Consider the following 24,349-nt stretch of genomic DNA (forward strand, 5'->3'; position numbering starts at 1 on the left):
GGGATGGTGATTCCACCACCTCACTAAGCAGTCCATCCCAATGTTTAAAAACCCATTCCATGAAGAAATTCTTCTTGATATCCAACTTGAACCTTCCCTGGTACAGCTTCAGGCTATGTCACTAGTTGCCTGGGAGAAGAGCCAACTGCCACCATGCTACAACCTCCTTCAGACAACAGTAAAGAGTGATGTCTCCCCTGACCCTCCTTTTATCCAGGCTAAACACTCCTAGCTTTCTCAGCAGCTCCCCACAGGACCTACCCTCTAGACCCTTCATCAGCTCCACTGCCCTTCTCTGGACACACTGCAGCACCTCAATGTCTTTCTTGAAGTGAAGGGCCCAGAACTGCAAATGGGACTGTGGGGTGATAGCCCTGATAAGCCTGGATAGGTTGAGGGAAACGTCTCAGCCCCCTGGAGGGGTGCTCCCAGCCAAGGACAAAAGCTTTCAAACTGATGAGATTAACAAAGGATGGAGTGTTAAAAAATGACATGGCCTCCCTTTGTGATATCTTCTATAACCACTCAAGAAGCCACCACCCTCAGGCATCTGTATCAACCCCCTAAAAGATTGACTTTAGTCACACAACCACCTGAAGGAAAAAAAAAAGGTATAAAAAGAGATGCAGTTTTGACTGCAGGAGAGAGGGAGGAATGCCATTGTCTCTGCTAAGGTAGCTGCTGGCAGCTTTGTCCTGCCTCCTCCTACCTCCTGGAACAATGTAGGGGTTAAGGAGACCATGTGCTTTCTATTTTTCTATACTTTACTTCCTTTACTTTCTTACAAAGCTTATTCCTTTATACATTCTATCTTACATCTTATGCTATCAGCTACTTTGATTCTTACTCTATAAGCACCTCCTTTACTAACTGTGTTTTGCTACCTTAATAACAGTAACTTGCTTTACATTTTGCTACTTCATATTAGTTATTGCTTTCTTTTGCAATGTGAAGTTGTTTTTTTCAACATCTGTGTTGATAAGAAGCAGCGCTGTTCTTTCCTTTTGCTTTGTGTTACAGAGAGAGTGATGTGCAAGCTACTTTATTGTCCTATGTTATTGAAAGAGTGTCTAGATAAGTGTTTTAGGTGGCTGTGCTTTTGGTTAGTAGTTTTTTGTTGCTAGTTTTTGTCTGTCATGAAAATGGGATACATTGCTGTATTGAAACTTGAGTTTGGTGTGTTTGTCTCTGTAAAATGTGTTTTGTGTGCATTTCTTTTGGGGGTTTTTATTATCAATTAAATAGAATCTTGCAGCTAAACGTTATCACCGACAAAGCATAACCCACAATAACTGTCACATACTTGTATTAATAAATGTTATTTTGGGAGTTGTTGTGGGAAAAGTTCTTTTCTAGCTATTAAGTGCAGCTTCATATCAGAGGTCAGAAATCCTTCCAACATGTGTGCTGTCTGTAGTCGATAGGCAGTGTTGGGAACATAAGGATCTGATTGTCTGGAAGCACTTATTGCTAATAATTTCTTATTACTACAGTTAAGACTGGAAATCTTTGCATTTCTGTCTCCCTCCTCCTTTCCACATGACAGGGACTCAAAGTGCAACCTCACCAGTGCCAAGTACAGGAGGACCACCACTTCCCTCGTACTGCTGGGCAGATTATTCTTGATACAAGCCAGGATGTCACTGGCCTTCTTGGGCACCTGTCTCCACTTCTGGGTCATGTTTAGCCAGCTGTTGACCACCACATCTAGGTCCTTTCCCTGGGCCACTTTCCAGCCACTCTTACCTTGGCCTGTAGTGCTGCCTGGGGTTGTTGTTACCAAAGTGCAGGATCTGGCACTTGGTCTTGTTGAACTTCATACCACTACCTTTGGCTTATCAATCCAGCCTGTCCTGATCCCTCTGTAGAGCCTTCTTACCCTCCAGTGGATGAACACTTGCACTGAACTTTGTGTCATCCACAAATTTACGGAGTGTACACTCAATCCCCTCATCCAAATAATCAATAAAGATATTAAACAGGACTGAGCCCAACACTAAGCCCTGGGAACACCACTAGTGACTGTCAGCCAACCGACGCAGCATCATTCACCACCACTGTTTGGGCCTGGCCATCTATCCAGTTTTTAAACCCAGGGAAGATTGTACCTGTCCAAGCCATGGGCTCTCTGCTTTTACAGGAGAACACCATGGGAGACAGAATCAAAGGCGTTGTGGAAGTCCAGGTAGACTACATACACTGACATTCTCTCATCTACTAAGCAGGTCTTGTGGTCGTAAAATGAGATCATGTTGGTCAGGCAGGACCTATCTTTCCTAAACACATGCTGGCTAGGCCTAATCCCTTGGTTTTCCATATGTGTATGTTGTGCCATATGATTGCACTCAAGATAATGTGTTCCATAACTTTGCTGGGCACTGAGGTCAGGCAGACAGGCCTGTAGACCCTCCTTCCAGCCCTTCTTGTGGATGAGTGTCACACTGGCAAACCCCCAGTCATGTGGGACCTCCCAGTTTGCCAGAATTGATAATAAATGATGGAGCACAGCTTAGCAAGTTCTTTCACCAGTTCCCTCCGTACCTTTGGATAAAACCCACCCAGTCCCATAGACCTGTGAGTGTGTAAGTAGCACAGACAGTCACCAACCACTCACTCCTGGATTAGAGAAGGTCTATTCCTCTCTCTGACCCTGTCTACCAGTTCAAGGGGCCAGTTGTCCTCAGGTCTTATGGTTAAAGATGGAGGAAAGAAGGCATTAAGTACCACATCATTTTCCTCATCCTTGGTAATAATGTTCCCCTGCAGGTCCAATGAAGAATGGAGATTTTCCATGGTCCTTCTTCTGTTGCATTTATAAAATCACATTTTATTATCTTTTACAGCAGTAGCCAGTTTGAGCTCTTGCTGAACTTTTGCCTTTCAAATATTTTTTCTACATGGCCTAATAGTGTCCTTGTACTCTTCCTGAGTTGCCTGCCCCTTCTTCCAAAGGCCATAAACCATCTTTTCCTCCTCTGAGCTCCTGTTCAGCCAGGCTAGTCTTCTTCTCTAACAACTCATCTTTCTGCACATGGGGTCGGCCTCCTGTGTTTTTAAGATTTCCACCTTGAAGTATGTCTAGCCTTCCCAGATTCCTTTGTCATTAAGGACATCAGTTTAAATTCATGGCCATGAGCCTGCTCAGTTACAGATACATTCTGTACTTTGGTATTTTATGTTCCATTCCACATCTTCTGTTTCACAAGCTTTTGTATGACAGCATATTGTGTGACAGTCATTATTTATCCTGATTCGTATTTTTCATTCACACCAATGTATATCAGCTTCAGAGACCTCGGGTGCTTGAGAAATATGCTTTTATTTAAAAATTTCCACACTTCTGTGCAATGAAAATACAAATGAAACAGAATACAAAACCTTCTCATCAGTTCTACTGAAATGACACCTAAGCAGAAATGAAAAATATCTTATGACTACAAGAATGCAGATCTGGAGTTTCAAGTCTAGACCTCCCTGGCAGGCAAATAAGTCCATTAGAGCTCTCAAAACCAGTTTGGGGGAATCCTTTAAGGAGAAAGTCTCCCCTTTCATGCAAGGAAGATACTGACAGATGCAAGGATCCTGAGGTCATAAGGCAAAAAAGAGGAGCAATGCAGTGATGTGCATACAGGTCATGAATGGGTCTTCACCTTTTCTGCATACTTCATTTCTGACAGTGGATTACTGTTGTGACAACATTTAAAAGAAATTATTATTATATAACTCTGGCTTTCTACTATATTCCAGCTCAAAGACACACTTTCTACCAATTTTGAATTCTGAGAGCCACTTCAATTGCACTGTGCAAGATATGTACTGTGCTTAATACTAAATTTCATTTGATGCTGTTCCGCAGAAAATGGACCTTCCATTTTTCTTTAGAGATGCATTTCAAAGATGAATGAGAAAACTGTTGAAATAAGTTCAAATCCTACTCTTATCTGTGTTGGTAATTGCTTTTTAATTGAAACATATCATTGATTCAGCAGGAGCAAAGTTTCCTTCTAATTGCAAAAGGGGTTTCAGCATAAGAAGCCTAATTCTCACATATTCACTACGCTGCAGATAAGTCAGTAGTAGTTCATCTGATGTTCATGGAGTCTTAAGAAGAGTAGTGCAGGGACATAAATTTGGGCTGAAAGGAGTATTAACACATATCTTCTCATTACACTGTCTGCCACTCCTTCGTATACTTAGCCAACAGCCTCATCCCATTGGTTTTCCAAAATCAGAGATTTGATAATTTGAATGCAAATAATTTTTGCATTTTTAAATTAAATTTAAAATAAATTTAAATTAAACAAAATAAAGCCAGGCTAAACATAGACCCCATCGTTGCAATCTACATCTATGATGAATATTCCAAGTGTAGAAGATTCATCCAAAAGAGTGATTATGAGGAGATGAGGGGTTATATCTCTCAAAAAAGCTTTCCTGCCTGGAAAGAGGCATCTTTCTCAGGGACAGTTTTAGATGTTTTCTCCTCCTGCATTCAAGAGGGGCTGACTCCCTGATATCAGAAAAGATAAGTTCTTGCAGAGATGTTTGATGGCCCCTGCAATGGGGTAGGCTGGGGGATGATAAAAGCCCTAAGAACAGGGATTGTGTCTTTCCTAGGCCTGATGCAGCTTGTGCAGAGAAGTTAGCATTCTCGGCTTTCAGAAAGAAATTCTCCTAAATCCTTCAACTGTCTGGTATTTTGAGGGCACCTATGTGTAATCTTCCTTTGCAAATATCTATTCCTGTACCTCTGCATCTAAATTTCTCTACCTTGCTTATCTTCCTTCAGGGAAAAAGGATAGCTTGTCTTAAAGAGAGAAATCTGACTTTGCTAAAAGTGTTCAAGGTAATAATTTGATTGCATCTAAAAGAAAAATTACAGAACCACAGTGATGTAAATCAAGGCGATAAAAATAAACCTGCCTACAGCAATAACCTATACAGATGCCCTTTTTTTCATTTGTGAAAAAAGCAACATCTGAGACTTTTATTCTGAAAAATTCTTATAAAAATACATATTAATGCCATTAAGAAATTAATTTGTAACTTTGTGAAGTTCAACCATTAATACCAGGACATTTATAAAAATACTTCCATTTAAAAGCTTTTGACACTGGATTCATAATTCCTTTATCAAACCTGTAAGTAGAGGTCTGCCTTGATGCTACAAACATTAAAGGGGTAATCAGTGCTGCACTTTTGTACATTGCTGCATTGCCTTTGACTGTGCTAACTATTGTGAAATCATCTGGCAAAATTACCAATTTTTAACTTTCTCCCATACTTACATCTGAAAAGGGGAAAGAACACAGAAATGTAATTGTGGTCTCAAATTGTACTCAGCTGTAGAGCTGTATGTATAGATGTATGCAACTTGACACTGGTCTTCCATTTTATTGCTTCAAAACTTGACTGCTGTAGTTGTAGACTCTCCCCTGCTAAGTTCAATTCTTACACATCATAAAAAGGAGGAGCACTGTTCCTCCAATATGAAGGTAGAGAAAAAGGAGTATTATTTCATCTTCCAGCTGTAATTCTAGCTGAATTTTGTTTGTTTGTTTTTTGGGGTTTTTTATTCCTCTGTTTAAGTTCTCTCCCTTTCAATGACTACTCTAACAGCCTTCTTTCCTATGGCTCTGAAAAGTTATAAATTATATCGCTTCAAAGAGTATTATGTAGTGCCCTTGATAACATAATGAGCAGAATAGAAGAGTTTAACAGAAAGACAATTTTTGGCAGTTTGACAAACTTTCATTAGGAAGATTTTCCACTATTAAAGCTGGAACCTGCATCAAAAGGCTACTGAATCCAGGCTTGCAGCCAAAAGGATTTTTCAGTATCTTTACAATACGAAACACTCTCACAAGGGACTGATCACAGTCATCAACAATGAGGGTGCCCATCCTGGCTGAGTGAACTGGCATAACATAGGCTGCCTGTTCTTTAGACCAGCTAAGTGTCCCCAGCTTCCAGAAATTCTAAGGTCTCACTTACTCTCAATTGAACGTGTATTTTATTTTGAAGCAGGAAAACATGAGAACTTCAAAACATCAACACTTAGTTTGTTTTCTCTTCTGTTTTAATGCATACTTCCCTCTTCCCATAGGTTAAAAATCTGGTTTAGATTTAAAAAAAAATTATCAAATCAATTATGGTAAGGATTCATGCTCCATGTTTCTACAAAATTTTGCGTTAAAGAAAAGAAACTTTACTCTAAAAATTTCTACCCATATGCATGAAGTTTTTTAGTTCTACCATGGGAGAGAAGAAAGGAAGCTTATATGATGATTACCCCTGAGGTATGGCCACCTGAAAGACAGTTCCTTGTCTAACCGCACAAAGAGACTCTAAGTAATAGTGAGAAAGTGAGAAAAATGTTTCTCCAAATGAACCTATCAAATTATTGTACTTCAGCAGAGTACAATTCTGCAAGCTGCAAAGCTTCTCTCTCTTATTTTTATCATTTCACACTGGGACTTTCACAGATACTGGCAAGCAACACAGATCTAGTATCTCATGGAGTGAGATACTTGCCATGCTGCATCATGCCTCTAGGCACTTGGATGGGTCATGCCCTGGTTCTTGCCAGAACAGGGTTAACTTTTACAGCAGCTAGGAGGGACACAGCCAGGCCCCTGGGGTTGTTTGATACCACTTTATGTCATTCACAGAGGAGATGGAACAGGATGGTCGTTTTGGTTTGCTCGAATGTGGGGTCGGGTGTTTCCTGGTTCTGTGGGATAAGCAATCAGTCACGAGAATTGTTCACCTGTCTTGTACACTCTGTTATAAGTATTGTTTTTACTGTTTGTATTTTGACTTCACTGCCATTTCTAGTACATTGTTCTTACCTCAATCCATGGCCTATAGCTTTTTGTGCCTCCAATTCTCTTCTCCAGCCAACCACAGGATGACAGACTGGAGGGAAGTGAAATGGCACATGGTCTAGGGTGTTTCAGTGGAAACATTAAATTGAAAAATACCATTCCTAAATGATGACAGGTCACAAGATTGTAATTAATTTGGAGGCTAGCCGATGAATCACTAACTTTGCTCAATGTAAAATGCGTCATCTCAGACTATAAACTAAAATAGACTGAACTTATTTCATTATAAATATCTGCTAAAACTGCAGCACTGTAGGATGTGGCCATAACTACAATGAGTTTAAAACCAGAATAGAAGCAAAACACATTAAGTCAGGACTGCAGTCACTGACTATAGCTTCTATATCAACAAGCCCTGACTGTTAGCTCAGACACCAGTTTTCATGAATTCACAAGTTCACAAGTTCAAAGAAAACAATCCAATACTTGTGGTTTCCTAAGAATCATAACTAAAGTCCATTAAATTTGTAGTGACAGTAAGACACACTAGACACCTGACATTCAGTCACTAGTAACTGGAATTAACCATACTATACTCAGTGTAAGCATTTGATCTACCGAAATATTCATTCTCTAGCCTAAATTACCTTCCCATTAAGGAATATTTATGTGCAATCAGAATCGCTTTTCTGACATCAGCTGACAGATGACACTGTCAGTTGACAACATCACTAAATGTTTTGGTTTTTAAGCCTACAAACATTGGAGAAAGTCAAGATGAAAATTCAGGGTACAGGAAAGAGCAGATTTCCCCTGAAAAAAGCCTTTGTCCAAGTGCTGATACCTTACTCCAACTTATTCCAGCCTCCTTACACATATTTATCACTACCTTTCCCAGGTTCTGTTTGCAAGTGTGAGCCTTGGGACCTGCAGCTCAGTGCTGTTTAAGAGTCTTGAGCAGGTGCAAGCAAACAAAGTAGTGACTAGTATGAAAAATTGCCCAAGTCTTTTTTGTTGTTGTGACTAGCCGTTGGACTGCAGAATTGATTTTTACAAAACACAAGATGGTGTTGGTAGTGCTTTTCTGTACAGTTTATTTCCCCTTTGTTTTTTTCTGCAGCACATAACCTAGTTAATTTCACAGCAATAGCAACAGGTGCATACCATCAGTCAAAATGCATAAACTGCATAGAGAGATAGCTTCAATTGTCAGCACTCTTTTCTATCACACTGCTGCTGTGGAAAGTTTTCGAGATGTTCTTTCAAGCCATAATTGAGAGACTTCAGGTACCCTGAGTTTGACTGTGCTCAGTTCTTCAGGTGGCTGTGCTAAACAGTGTCCAGCAGTAAATGAAACTTTATAAATTTCTTTTATTGACCATCCAGGAGTAAACAGAAGCTGATTTGCCTGTCAAATACCTTGCATTATTTTTTGTGAGATAAAATGTAAAGTTGTTCCCATATTGCAAAGTTCAATGTTTCTAATGATGTTTGAACAAGCAAGAATTGTTGAATCTTACACTCATTAAAAGACAATTTAGAAGGTTATTGAAGTAAGTTATTTATGTAGTGGGATGTATCACTGAAAAATGTTGAAAAGGCATCCAAGGATTGGCTCATTATCTCCAAAACAAACAACTTTTTCTTATGTAAATTTAATAAGGAGTGGAGCAATATCAACTGGTATTATTTAAAGGAGCTTTTTTAGAAGGTGGTCTGTTTTATAAAAGTACCTGTCACTATAGTAAGACCTAAGCTTTGTAATACAATCCTTGAGAAATTTCTTATGAAACAGAAAAACACATTTGTGTTCGGTTGAAATAAAAAAATGTTACAATACTATGAACACTACTGTTTTCTTCCTGAGGCTATACAATGGGCCTAGTACCAATTCAATAATCCTATTTGCATTCTGTCTACGGATCTGTGACTGAGAATGCCTAGTTCTTTAAACATAGATGTTAAGAGATAACAGTGGAACAAAAGAAAAAAAAATAAAGCAGCAGTACTCTGCAGTAAACCAAAAAAAGATGCTTTGCATAGCAGGAATGACTTTATCCACAGCTGACTGCTGTCTGTAGCCTCTGAGCAAAAGGAAACTCTAGGCCTGTACTATTTACAAGCTTCATGACTTGCTGCCAATTTGTAGAAACCAAAGAAAACTTCTGGCAGGACTCCTGCATACCATAGTAGTTAAAGAAACTATCATCCCACCCTGATTTTTACAAGCCTTGAAAGATTACTCTCATGCTTCTTATGACTTTCCTATACAACTTAGCTAATAGAAGATTTAATGTAAAACTTTCAAAATACAATTTGGAAAGTGCTACTCTGGGGCTTAGACTGAAGCAATCTACAGTTAATTTCTTCACGTTTCTTTTGCTTACCAATTTGTCTCAGCAATACAGAGGCTTCACTCTGATTAAAAGTGAAAAGCTAGCACACAGACCCAGCTGCATGTAAAGCCGTCCAGAGACACCTGCTTATTTTTACAGCCATTCTTTTTACTCCTTATCATCCCATCCCTTGAGGTTGGATTATAAAATGAGGCAGAATAAACTAGATCATTTCACAAAACAATGGCACATTTGTACATCCCACTTTCACTGGAAGACACAAATCACCATTATGCAATGTTGTCCAGTTGCTACAGCAGGAAGCAGGAATCAACCAGACTGATCTACACATTATGATATCTTTGTAAAGCATGGCTTTTGGAATATTCCCTGGTTGTGTTTAGCTGAACTTCCAGACACAACTTAAGTATGTAGGTGCCAAATGACCATGTACACTAGACAATCTGAATTCCTGCCCCAATTTCTGAAGGTATTTTAGACACAAAAATATAGACAGGTTCTTAGTAGTGTTTTTCAGTACCTACACAGTAGTTTAACTCTTGCTGAGTTCAGGGGCCACTGGGGAAAAAGGGTGTGAGCTGCAAAAGTTGAAGATGTTAGGTGCTGCTTACCAGCCTCAGTGTATCTGCCTAACTGGAAACACAGCCTCTAAGGGGAGGTTAGGCTGCCAAGTAATCTTAAACTGGAAACATGCTCCATGTATCCTCTGTATCAAAAAGCTGATTCTACACTGACACTGTACCTCCTGATAACACTGATAAAGTCCATTACAGCACAGCTTCTTCCTCCTACCACCATATTTCACTACAGGACCTTGATGGTTGGGCAGCAGAATTATTCAAGAGGTATGCAGAGTCTGAAAACTAAAATTCCCCAGTGCTAGAAGGTACACGAATCAGTCCAAAATTATATACCATATAAAACTTTAAGTACCAACAAAAGAGAAAGCATCTTCCCTTCTCTAGGCATGGTTTGTACAAAAAGGGATGACTTCAGTACCCAGCCAAATAAAAAGATTTACAGATGGAGGTATGTGGCTTCTAGCAGCAAATAAAGAGGGTGTCCAAACCTATAACAGAGGGTGAATCCTTGCAAGTGCATTTAAATTTGGAAGTCTCCAAGTGTGTGCCCTCATCATGGCCCAACTGCAAGAAGAACAACATCTTCGCACAGATGCGTCAGGATGTGTCCCTGAAGTGTGTGCAGAATAGGTGGGTGGTGGACAGCAGAAGAGAGGGGTTGTGCTGTGATGCAAAGGAGCAGCTCAGCTGAGGAGTACTTACACAGGGCCAGGCTGACAGCCACAACTTTTCTCAAAATTCCTTGGAAGCCACTGATGGCAAATGCCCATCCATCACACTCAATTTGGTGGAAAAATCATAGGTACTCAGGGCATTGTCAGACAGTCACCTTAGTTCACTGCAACTGGCATTGCGAGCGAGAGGCCATACTTAATTTTCCCCACTTGTGCCAGTCTTGCTCTCCTCTGACCTCAGCCTGAGCTGAATGCAGTACATGCCTGACCTGCCTGAAAACACTGTATGTTGTTTCTGTTGTTGCCAGTATAGTTTTCATCATGATTCATTCTGGAACACTGCACAAATGCTGGAGAAAGGAGGAAAGAGCAAACATGAAATAAGGAATGAAGTGACTACTTTTAGTCACAACCATACAGTCACAGTTATGCTCTCCCAACACTGTGTACCAGGCTCTAATATACACAAAGTTAGGGCTGAAGCTGAAGCAGTCAGTCATACAAACTAGTTGTTGCAGTATGCTGAGTGGCAATGCCTACATCTCTGAGCTGTAAGCAACTTTTGTTCCCACATTCATACTTTGTTTTCAACTAACTAGCATGTTTATAACTATCCTGCTGGTAGTCCTGAGACCTCTCATAAATCATGTCAAAGATTTCTTCTATTAGCCATGAAAAAACTGCAGCACATTTGCTTATTCTGACATTTTCAACATCAGTGACACCATACCTCTAAAACTGAGATAACAACAGCACACAAATTTCGTGCACTGGAAGAAAAATAGAAGGCTTTGGCAAGAATAAGAATTGATAGACTTTTATTCATACCTCTCTTTCAATGAGCAGGTGTCTTGAGGGTATTTCCTAACAATTTCAGTGTAGCATTAGCATTTTCCATATAAGCATCCAGCTCTGAGATCCTCAGCCTGTCATTAACTTAACTGAGGTGATGTAGCAACCAAGTCTGTCTACCATTTGTTCCACATCAGTGTCTTTTTGCTTAAACTAGCCTGCACGTGCAATGTTTACACATTCCAAAACAAAGGGTTTCAGTGAATTTCTCTTTTTATTCTCTCTTGCTTTCGGAGATTTCTAGAGAAGAAGAGGCAGAAAAGATTCAGTAAACTGAGCTTCTGTATGAAAACAGGATGAGAAAGATATGCTAACAAGCAAAATGGGAAAGAAATCTATCTGGCATGTGATTGTTTCTAAACAAAAATAATTGGCAGCAGGTAAACAGCAACAAGTAAGAACAACTGAATGAGAACATATTTTAAGATTGCAGTCCCAAATAAACAAACTATTGTTATTCAAATTAATGCCAACGGAGTATGTATTTATGTTAAATAGCACTTCAATTAATGACAACTAAGATGCATTTCTGTTCAGGTACATTTATATATACAGCTCCTAAGAGCTTAATCTCTACGTATTTCTCATCTTGGACTATGAGGTAGAGTAAGCATTTGAGCAAACAAGTATTGGCAGAAGTCACCTCAGTATTCAGTTCTTTCACTCATGGCTGAGAGTAGTTATTACAGCTCCTTGAGACCAAGTGGATGTATATGTAACAGGCAGCTTTGCTTAACAAGCCTCTGTTCTGCAGCTTGTCCTGTTACAATGAAACAGCCTTCCCTGCTGTATTAAGTAGGTTTTGACCAGGAGAGATTCTCCAGTGAAGTATGAAGGTTGCTCCAACTGGTTTCTGCAGTCAAACCAACAACGTTTTGCAGCTGACTCCCAGCTAGCATCCGCTGTGTTCTTGTGGAGAAAATGTATGGGTTTGTAGGGAAGAGACAATACCCAAAGCACTTCAGTTGTGTAAAGGTCAAAGTGTAATCCCTTGTAGTTTCTCTTCTGCAAGCAAAACATACTATATGCTTTTCACAATTTAAAAAACGAACTACAAGAAAACAAAATGCACAGTCAGCATATTGAAAACCAGCAGCATTCTCCTTCCTTCAAATGATGCAATTCCACAAAAAGGTATTTATTGCTTTCAAGTACCTAGTTAAGAAAATGTTACCAACAAATAATTGCCTTCAAACACCTAGGAGGGTAGAAAAGTGGTCCACTTCCTGAGGTGAGGTGAGATGGCCCTCAGAATTTTGACCAGCCTTCACCACAGTGCATCCAAAGAGCAGTGTTGCAATGAGAAATATTGGGAAGTAGAGCTCTGAAGGGGAAATATGTCATTCATGGAGATACCTCCAACTAGTCACATGACACAGATATAATCTGGCAGAATTGCCGCTTCTGGGTTTATAAGGTTTCTCTCAAACTCCACATGAAAAATCTCCTTCACTTTAAAAGATCTCTTTAGAGGGGGAAAAAACCCCAACCTCCATTAAGTTGTCTACTGCTTCAATACACAAAGTCTACAAAGTTCAAAAGGGTCAGAAACTAAGACAGTTGTCACACATAATAATCCCCCAATAAACACAATTAAATGACATCTGAAAAAAGTAAGCCTCCCCATATATTCTGCCACCCAAAGGGATTGAATATGGTTCATTTTACAAGCTCAGAACTCTCAGACTAATGTGTTTTCAGGTGGCTTCAAATGCTTTCAAAGAGCCATACAGTGTGCATAGAAAAGACAAAAACATGCGTTTCACAAAAATTTTAATGCAAATCATTCTGCTTTATGAGGAATCAAGTTTTGTAGACTTTCACAGAAGAATTGGTACTTTCTACCTGATGACTTGGATTGAAAAGGTCAAGAGTGTCATAGTGCCTTACTTGTTTTCGTTGCTGGCATCGTATCGAGGCATGGGGTCAAAATCATTTCCATTTACATCAAAACTGGCCTGCGAATCCTGTAACCAACAAGAGAAAGAAAACCAGTTTCTCATTAAGCAGCCATTGACTCATGTGGCCTATACATTCTTCATCAGGTTCCTACAAGAGAGTCATTAGACAGTAATTAGGCTAGCTAACATTTCTGTGGTTTTATGATGACTGTGTGTTTTAGGAAAGGATTATATATTTTATAATTATGGGACTTCTATTTCTATTTTAATTTTGGAAAACAAAGAAGGATAACAAATGATCTGAAACAGTACAGAACCAACATCAGAGAGGAAACAGAAAATGGTGTTTCATTTAACCAGAAGACTACCTTTCTTTTAAGAATCTTTTGGAAGTTAAGAGAGTTCATTCTCAAAACTGGGATTTCCCTAAATATTTTAAGATTCAACAAATTATCTGCACAAAGACTGAAATTTCAGCCATTGTTTCAAGGAATAAGAATAATACCATTTCTTAAGGATATTGTTACAACATCACACCTTAAAATGCAACACAACTGCCTGCCCATTTTCCTGTTTCAAATATCTGCAAGATATCTCTGGTTTTTTGTTCCATATTTACCAGGGTTCTTACAGCTGAAAATATAGAATAAATAGCTGCTGGTTTGTATGGCTCTCATTAATTGATGTGGTAGCAGGGGGTGTGTGGACACAGCAAGTAGCCATTTTTAAACTCTTTGTTCAAAACTAGTTACCACATCCACATCAAATATTCCTGCTTGCAGCCACACCGCCTATAATCTGACATACATAAGGAATTTGTGATCAAACAAGCTATGCATATTGCTTGAGGAGAATTCCTTGTTGGTGTAAGGAAAGGGAGAGAAGAGGTGGTGAGGAATTATAGAGTTGCCTTAAATTCAGTGGAAAGACAGTACTGGGATGAGGTGCCATGATACAATCTATGTCATTCACTGAGGAGGTAAAATTATATCTGCTTTTTTAAATAACATCACATATTAAAACAAAAGATGTGTCAGGCATTAGGATCAAACATTAGGATAAAATTGTGACAAATTGGTCAATAGCCTGCCACCCTCAAGCTGTGTTCCTTGTGTAGCAGAGGAAAGGATACAGATGTAAATATGGCTAATTTCAAGTAAGTGGCCTTAACCTATGGACACCATTGTAGGTTTTAATGGGTTGTTAAAGATGCTTTTGTCACTTTCATCTCTCTAATGCTCTATCAAGATGACAAGCTCACTGGCAAAATGCCTGTGTTCAGGGCTCTTTAACAAAATGCATCTGTAAGCGAAGTGAAGGGATTGAAGTTATCTCTCTCTCTCTCTCCATATGCATGCCTTGCATTGGTCATCTTCATCAGTCCAGCTCAATCCAAATATATTTTCTTGATTTCTTATTTTGTGTGGATGCACACCTTGCACACTTTACTTCTGACAAAAAATAAAGTCCTCATGGTCACATGCTTTCAGGTACTCCCAAAGGATAGCACGAATCACTACAGCAAAGTGTGGCCCTGATGTTCTGAGCAGCTTTGAACTCTGAGACTAACACAATAACTTAGCCACTAGAGAAGTAGCTTCTCCTTATGTTATCCAGCCTTCAAGTTATATTAAACCAATCTTCTAAATGTGGTGAACCACAAGCAAACAGAAATGTCTTAAGGCAACATGAGACATAGAATACAGAAAACGAAGGACATGGCTCTATCACAAACTGTGGGGGTCTCAGTCGAGTTAAGAGATTAACTAGAAAAGACTCCAAAATACTCTACACTTGTTTTTAACTGACTAAATTGTAAAATGTCATATGTTTTTCCTTTAATAAAATTTCTAGAAGATAAGTAGTTTTAAAAATTAATACCTGGAAGGATTACTGTAAAATTACTATTTTTAAGAAAAGCTACTGTCTCACTGACTAAATGTATTGGCCAAAAATGAACTTCAGCTGCATGCATTAACTGAAAAGCAGTGTATTCCAGTTCTATGTTCTTAGAGTGTGAGCATATTAAGTAAAAAAATGGCAAAAGAGAGAAAAAATATCCAGTAATTGATTCCAGTCCTTCAGAAATTTAGGAATCAGCTACAAGGGCATGCAGGTATTAAATATGATCAGGTGGAACGCAGTCTTTACTAAAGCAATCCTGATTACCAAAACCCATCTTCCGTCCTCCCACTGATGTTAACATTTGAGGAAACGATTGATTGATTCTTCCTCCTTCTTTCCTGCATCTCTCCATCTTTCCAGAAGCAGCAATTTTTTTTGAGTAATAACAAAGCAGAAAATCAGGACTCTGGTGGACACTTACATAATTCTGCATCAAATCGGGGTGGTTTCTTTCGATGCCATCATCCAGAATGGTGACCACAACATTCTTTCCAGTGTAACCCCTCTTCCAAGCACCTACTATATTCATATCTGATTGGCAATGGTGGGTGTTATCACTGCAGTGCTGGTGAGAGAAGAGGAGATAATGTTGTAGGATATCTCAGATTACTGAGCAGCAAGGGGTTGAGATATTATCTTAGTCACATGAACATTATCATTTAAACTGGCACATGAACATATTGATTTGAATAGCAACTATACAACATCAAGACCTTCACTTGGACAGAAAGCCATTTAAAAGAAATGCAAATTATATTAAAATTTCTAGCCCTGCTTATTTATCTTTCAAATTACTCTTCACGCTAAGAAATAATAAAAGAAGCTGTACTGAACCAGTAGAAGCCATGTGTAAAACAAAGCATCTATTCCTAGCTAATAAGAACTCTCATTTGAAAGATGTATTTGAAATACTTGATATTTTTTAATCAGAAAAACAAATCATATGTGCGTAAAAGTAGACAAATGCTGTACAAAATGGTCATGGGGAAAAAAAGCTTTGCTTCTTTGAGCTTACACACTGTACAATTTCTTTACAGAAAGTTGGGAAACTAATCCAGAGTCATTTCTATCTACAAAAGAAGACTTTTGGCAGGTTTTGTGTAGTATCACAAAGGAGATTAGTAGCAGTTAAGAACCTGTAACAAAAACAACAATCTGAAAAACTTAGGAGGTTGGATGAACTGTAGGTAGTGTAGATTGAAAGCAGCCTGGGGTACCATTTTCAGAGCAACCAAGTCTAGTGTGGAAAGAAAGTTTAGGGTCCATTTAACCTGAAAGTCTCCTCCTTGACACAAATGCACCCAGCACATGTGAAGAAACCTGGCTTGTCACAGCAATGAGACATACCACCAGGTATTTGTAATGCCTCAGTAGTGAGTGTCTAACCAATATGCAGGGCCCTCCCCTACGAAGTGAGTTCAACAAGCCCCTCATCAGTACTGCTTTCCTCAAGCTTCTCCAGGCTCAGAGAGAGCACCAGGCAAAAACATAGAAAAGAGGCAATGTGGGGAAGGGGAAAAGCAAAGGGCAGGAGAAAGACAATAAAAATCATAGCAACAGCAGCCATGCAGTATGCTCCATCTCACTCTCTGCCCCACTGCCTCATGTCCCCACTCTACAATTTGTAAGTAGTATAAATACATTTCAAGGGATACACTCCATCATGACTTAGTCTTCCCCTCTCCTCCCAAATGTGAGCACTGAAGAACTGTTAGCCATCCAATGTGCAAATTGACATCAGATTACTATTAAATCACAATTTTCCCCTTTCTTTTTCTCCAGTTTACCATTCAAACCAGAGGCTTTAAGAGGCGTCATTTGCTATTACTAAAGTAAGGTTATATATTAGGTGCTATATACATATACACGCACATAGCACAAAGTCTCATGGTCTTTTGCTTGTGCCTGTAAATATCTGTCTCTCTATTCATTTCCACATAAAGGACCTTGAAGGACTTTAGAGACCAGTTACAAGGAATGTGTCAGGCATTCTTACGGCTTTTGCTCTCTGTATTGCTTGGAAATGCTCATATGGCTGGCTTTATGAAATTAGTTACAGTCTAAACTCATCATCTACTCAATGTAGATTATTAACTCGTCATTACCATATGTAATGGCTGTACATTTGAGGATTTCTAATGTACAAACAAAATGGTTAAATAAATTTAATGCTCCCAGGCCATGTCTTTTTCAAAATGTTACTGAAGTAAGTAAGGAAAAAAATACCTGCAAAAGTACTAATATCATGCTTCACATTTTGCCAATGTTAAGTCCAGGAGACAAAAAATGAAGCATCAGTCTCCAGTCACAGGGTAAACCCAAGAGTAAGCTACAATGGGCAGACAGGATCAAGTCAAATTTACTAGGCCATTATATTGTGCCTTTATCCCCTTCTCTGAAATGCCAAAATGACACTTTGCTTTGCTCACTGTCTTGCCCTCTCTTTCTATGGGATGAGCTTGTTACTTGGATTCCTGGCCAACCAAACCACACAGGGTGAGCAAGCATATGGGTGTTTTAATCCCCATTTCCTTGCAAGCTCTTTGGCTCTCCATGAGAAAGTCACCACTACTTCACTTTCTGAGTCCACTGCACTCGCTCTCACATGAATTTCTACCTTTGTGGTGGTGACCAAAGGGGGCTTTGCTACACGCATGGAGACAAACACAAGAGACATCTTTTGCTTTCCTGTGTGCTCTGATGATTCTCTCAAGAGACATGAAGTCAAATTGATACTCAAATTGTCTTGCTCTGCTCCAAGACTGGGCAAAAATCTAGTTACAAAATCTGTTCTGCATTAAAGAAATTGCAGGGGTAAAGCAGCCATAACTGTGGGTCCACTTATAACTTTGGATCACAGCATATCCGACATATGGATAGAAAATGCAAAAGAAGCAGAGAAGCATTAGAATGGGAGTAGTTCAAGAGCAGATGAATAATTCAGTTATTATGGTTAAAATACATAACCTCTTCTCATGTCCTATTTGAAATAGCATCTTTGTGTTTTTTTTCATATCAATTCTCTACTCTTCTGTCTCCTATCAATTTACTTATGTTTTATTCTGTCTGTTTTTAGCCTTGTTTTTCAATACTCTTTTTACCACTGAAATTCCTGTTTTGTTTGGTTCATCTGATCTCAGATGCCTGTACTGTAACCACAAACTATACTTTCCTCCAGACTGGTGTCTGATTTACTCTAGATCAAACAGAATGGGCACTTTCCTCTCATATCAGTCAAATTTGTCTTTAATCAGGAACACTTTAAATCTTAGAGTGCAGTTACTGTTCAAGTACTATCCAATATGGTATAGATTTCCCATTCCTCACTGAACAGCATCTAAGATGCCATCTATTAGCTGGTTTCACTTGCATTGTTTTATGTCCCCTTGTACTGGTTTTGGCTGGGATAGAGTTAAATCTCTTCACAGTGGCTAGTATGGTGCTATGTTTTGGATTTGTGATGAACACAGTGTTCATAAAACAGGGATGCTTTTGTTCCTGTTTAGTGGTGCTTACCAGAGCAAGGCCTTTTTTTCTCCTCACACCACTCCCTCAGTGAGGACGCTGGGGATGGGCAAGAAGTTGGGAGGGGACACAGATGGGATAGCTGATCGCAACTGACCAAAGGGATATTCCAGACCATAGGATGTCATGCTCAGCACATAAAGCTGGGGGGAGAAGCACAAAGGAGGAAACATTCTGAGTTGATGGTGGTTGTAGTCCCAAGTCATTGTTACACATGGCAGAGGCCTGCTGTCCTGGAGATGGCTGAACACTTGGGAAGTGGTGAATGAATTCCCCGTTTTGTTTTGCTAGTGTGTGCAGCTGTACCTTTCCCTATTAAACTGTTTTTATCTCTATGCATGATTTTTCTTGCTTTTTTCCTTCCAATTCTCATCCTGATCTCACTACTGGGCAAGTGAGTGAGCTGTTGTGTGGTGCTTAGTTGCTGGGTTGAGTTAAAAATCCTCTATCCTTCAAAAAACATTTCCTGTAAGGAAATTTTCTGGGTTACATTATATAATTTTTCTTTAATTATGTGCTGTTTCTTTACCACCAATCAAAATCACATTGTCACAGTGTTAGCAGAGGGTTGTTTTTTAATTGATTTGGAAGCACTTACAATTCACAGTTTTGCCCAAATAAAAAATATTGAACATCTGTCATAATAAAAAAAGCTGTGTGATCCAGAGTGGCTGAATTTTGTTATCAATGGGCAAGTACTCAATTTTATGGCTCATTTTCAACCTATTTTTACTGGTTTGTTTCTTTGTTTTTTGTTTTGTTTTGGGTTTTTTTAAGAATAAAACTAAACTTTGTCATGATAATGTACAAATATAGTGTGGTTGGAAGTTTTTCTTTGATCAGTCAATCTGTTGTTTTCTGAATTTTAAAGGAAACGGTATAAAATGGATATTCTACCTAATTTTCCCCCTCTCAAAACAGATAAAGTAATTCCAAAATTTCCTTCACTGGTACTGTAACTAGACAACTGCATTAAGCCAGCACTATTTCAACATACATAATGCCATCAAAAGTAATAAACAATCTCTTGCCCAGTTACTTGGAGTAATTATATGGAGATTTTTAAAAGGCATTCAAAGGATGATGTTTTGCTTTGGACTGTTTAATTGGAAAATGTTAGTGATAAAATATTAGTATTTAATAGAAACCATGTGCAAGGCTGAATGACTGTTGAAGTATGCACAGGAAGGAAGACAGATATTGTATGAAAAATTTCAAATATTTAACTTTTCTTGTACTTGAAATTCAATACTTATGAGCATAAAAAGACAAACTGTATTTTATTCTAGATACATCTTTGACAAGTTTGGACAGGCAATCTGGAAGCCTGACTTTCTTGCAATTAACAAGCAATTTCCTACTAGAAACGTTTTCTGAAGTTTGCATGTTGAACTCAGTATCAGACATGGGCCTGGATTATCATAGCTATTTGATGCAATTGTCTCTATAAATTAGCTTACGGTCCCTATCATTATCCTAATGTTTCTTGTCTGTTGCACTAATTTTTGTGGTTGGAGTCTTCGTGTATATAGTTAGGTACCAGAACTGAAACTGAAAAATCAAGTAACACATCAATGGTAAAAATATTTTGGAACTTCAGAGGTTAAAATCAAATTACAAGAACAATGACTATAAAATTCTATGCTGTCTTTTCCAATGCCTGTTAGTCTATAAAAATAGAATAGAAACAGAAGTTTCTAAACCTATGACATGCTGGTTCTCAGAAACAGCATGTTGTGCCCTCTGAAATCTTCATGAGGTACCTTCCAATGGTTTCCTGTAGTTTTTGAGTTACAAGGAATCTTTAACAAGATTTAGTCACTATCTAAGGAGATATAAACAAGACATGATAATCAGAATGACACAATATTAAAGACCAATTGTGAGTTTAACAAATCTTGGATCTATTTAGTGAAACAGGACCTATGCTTATGAACTCAGGAAAGCTCTGAAATACTAGTACCCAGTGACAGACTAGAAAAACTAGACTCTTTGAGCATTGAGAAGAATAAGAGCAATAACAAAACCTGGTTTCATTAGAGTAGTAATTAAACAGTTTTCTGCACAGACAGAAACAAAAATACTACAGTCACATTTTCTACATCAGAGCATTAGCTACTAACCTGCAAGCATGGAGAGGACAGAGGTTGCACACGACCACAATCAAGGACCTACAGCTTGACCTTGATCAACACATGCAAAGAGAAAGGGTACACACAGGGCAAATTCTTATATTTTGTGGAGTTAAAGAAGTGACCATCCATCTCATGTAAGAAGGGAATGTAATGTGCAGCATTTGGTACTCCTAGCTGGTCCAGGCAAATGCACAGGGAGCAAAGTTTACAAGCTTTATAGTATAGGAGATGTCCTAATGCTACATTCAGTTTTCTGAGGTACAGGTTTGAGCAGTATTTAAAGTTAAAACCTGCCAATTATTCTCTTTTCCTTCAAAAAAAAAGAGAAATAATATCCTTTGTATTATGGTCTTTATGGGATCCCATTTTAAAGTGTAATGAAAGAAGTAAGCAGGGTTGCAACTGAGAAAGTTCGAAAGGTAGGCTACTTTGTGAAATGGCTTGTGTAATGTAATAGAAATAATGTTAACAGGCTTCCAAGAGCTTCTTGCCCTGTAAAGTTGATGTGATCTAACAAAATTATTTTTTGGCTTCCCTAGAGTAAGCAGGTGAAAGCTGTATTTTCTAAACATTAAAGCAATGTTTCTTTTAAAAAGTATTTCTCACATTTTTTATCTTTTATATCACAAAAAGTAGAATATGAAAGAAGGATTTTTAGGAGGAGGAGTGCCTGTAGCAATTTTTTTTCTCAGTCATAATCTGATACTTAATGCATGATAAAGAGTAGTTGCTAACTATATTTTCTTCTGAGTTACAAGTTTAAATAATTTCTGATTGTTGCACACTATATTTTTAATCTCTAGCAGGAGCAGGCAGATAATACAAAGCCTGATTCATCTCAAATAAAAGATTATTTTGCATTAAGTACTATTCAACTTCTGGAGTCATGCTTTGCTGAATTGCTACTTTTTTATGTGTATGTATATGAAAAGAAATATTTCAAGACTGCATAATAGTAAATACCAATTTATTGCTTGTGCAACTTCAGAGGGTGTAGCTAATTTACTTCAGAAATCAATTTGGTCCTTATGCATTATTGATTCATTAACAAACAAAAATACACTTAGAAGCCAATAAAACAATCACAGACATACATTATTTTTTGCCTGTTTAAACAACGAAGGAGAACAGGAAATCAGTATTAAAGGGCTTCTTATAGTCAAAGTATATCTGATGGCTATAGTGAAACAAGAGTAATTTAAAAGCCTATATATATACATGGGAGTTTGCAGTGAAAAATAAGGAGCTCATAAATGTTATTCTTGGGCTGCAATTAAACTGCTGTTCTTAACAAAACCAGAAAACCTCATAATGTGTTAGATTTTTATTCAAGACAGTTCCATCAGTTTTTCATCACGGACACTTTTTGAAAATCAATACTGGTGTTTTTTCTGTAAACTGTACACTGGCTTAAATACCAGTTAATTCAGGGAAGCCCTCTATGCCCACAGGCTGATGACAGCACACTATTTTTAGGAGTGGGAACCTTCTCCACTTCTTGTCTTCGAGAGCACAGTTTCTCTCACAGTTGCAATTGCCTCCAGTATCACTTCTTTCTGTTTGAGCCATGGCGCTGAATGCTCGTACCTAAATTTTAAGGACAGTTGCACTAATGCAGTCCTATTTTTTCTGTTTCATGTTGTGGTCTGCTTCCTCTGATCCACAAGGCAATAGCCTGGTGGCAGCTGGTGTTAATGGTGGAATGTCCTAGGGGGAGAATGAGGGAGGGACAATGAGAGAGAGAAACATGAGGCAACGGGATTCATTCAGGAGGGTGAAGGAAAGACACATGTTTCAAGGGACAAAAGTGGGCAGGAAATGTAGGGCACTTAAAGGTCAGAATATGACAGCTCCATCTTCAATTGTTAGTAACGGAGAAGGAGTTTTTCCTATTGTAGGCATGTGACATTCCTGAGGCTGGAGTTGTTTCACAGTGCCTTCAGTTCAGCAATAAATGTCTCTGCTACTTGATACCTAGAAGCCTTTTCGCCAAATATCATAAAAAGCCATCACAGTATTGTACCCTTATTTGATTGGTATATTAGAGGAGAATATAACTTGCCAGACGCTCATGAAACTACTCTCTTGAAATAGAAGTATAAAAGTCACTTCATACCCTCCTTAGACAGCCTCACAGAAATGTTTAAACTCACACTGGAGATACATGTTATAAAAATTTATCAACAGTAGAGGATCAGACTAAGATAAACAGCTGCTATCATAGTTTTCATATAGGGAAGTAAGTGCTGTAGGCACCAATGGGCTTTACACCATTTGACCATGTCATGGCTGATAAATGCAAGGCCCACCGTGTAGTATGAGAGAAACCTGGGAAGATAAGGCTAAACCACCAGAGGAGGTGGCTAATTATATTTTGCAGATGAGATCGTCTGGCAGAAATGAGAGAACTAGCCTAGAGAAATCTAGAAAGGCCTGGAAAGGAGAGGCTATTTAAGAACAGGAGATAAAAAATCCCCAAACAATAATTTTGCCTAATACAAGAAAGTATCACACAGTTACTCTTGTTACTGTGTCAGGAAATTTGACTCAGTTGATTAAATTTAAAGCCCTTCTGCAATGCTGAAGAAGGTTAGTCCAGAGATACATGACACAGCTGTGCATGAAAGGGTTGTGCAAAATAGATAATGAAGGTTAATGTTGTCAGAATTGCAGAGGGTATTACAGGAAATCCCATCACAATGTCAGGATTCAAGCTATCTCAGAAAATACAGATATTGCAGACAGTTCTGGAAAAGTCTAATGCATTTGCAAACACTTTTTATGGAGAACTGAACACAGACCAGCAATATCTACAGAGCTTTCTAGTAAAAGGACTTTAAGGGATTTGGGAAGCTGATGCTAACAAAACCCTGACTTTAATAAAGACATATTGATGGCATTGACTGCAGCAGTGCTATGAAGGAATATATAGAATATATTGGAATATATGGAACACATAATTTAATACATTGAACATATGGAATTAATCTGAGAACATAATTTTGAACTGATACTAGAGGAATGTATTCCTGTAGACAGACAGAATATACAGGTTCAGTATAAGCACTTTTTATGCACACCAAAGACTCATAACTGTAATTTGTCTAACAATAAGCTAGGACAAAAATCACATTCATGACTGTGCTGGTTTAAAGATAAATCAGCAGCAGAAATGAATCCAACACAAAAGACATTATAAGTCAGAGTTACAATTTAATAAAAATATTACAATAAATGCAATGACACAAAGAGACCCACAAAACCCAGAAATATAACCCAGCACCCTCAGGGTCAAAGAGAATGGTGTTCATTACCCCCTGGGCTGAGACCCACATGGTTCACCTGAGTCCAGAGTTAAAGGAAGGGAAAAAAACCTGTTGGTGCAGATGATGATCACAGTCTAGTTGAGAGCAGTAGTTGCAGTCCAATTGAGGTTCTGGTCCTCCTCTGGATCTGGTAAGTGGTCCCAAAGGTCTCCAAATCCCAAGATTATATAGACTCAGGTTCAGGTGGGTATGCCCAGTACGTCCCTCAGGGTGGGGAGTTCCAGAATGGGTAATCTAACTCTGTGAGTCATGGGGTATTTTTGGAA

At 38.5% G+C, this 24,349-nt stretch overlaps 1 protein-coding gene across 2 annotated transcripts in view; it reads right to left on the reverse strand.

Annotated features, from left to right (window-relative positions):
• The window catches only part of PCSK5 (proprotein convertase subtilisin/kexin type 5), a 199,014-nt gene that overhangs the window by 116,869 nt on the left and 57,796 nt on the right, over positions 1-24,349 (reverse strand). For both annotated transcript variants that reach the window (XM_071581350.1, XM_071581351.1), the window contains exons 4-5: positions 15,519-15,662; positions 13,182-13,258 (exon numbers count right to left, since the gene is read on the reverse strand). In XM_071581350.1, coding sequence (XP_071437451.1) covers positions 13,182-13,258; positions 15,519-15,662 — 221 coding nt within the window. The remainder of the gene's footprint in view (positions 1-13,181; positions 13,259-15,518; positions 15,663-24,349) is intronic.

This window comes from Pithys albifrons, chromosome Z, assembly GCF_047495875.1.
Source record: "Pithys albifrons albifrons isolate INPA30051 chromosome Z, PitAlb_v1, whole genome shotgun sequence".
In the NCBI taxonomy this organism is placed as follows: domain Eukaryota; kingdom Metazoa; phylum Chordata; class Aves; order Passeriformes; family Thamnophilidae; genus Pithys; species Pithys albifrons.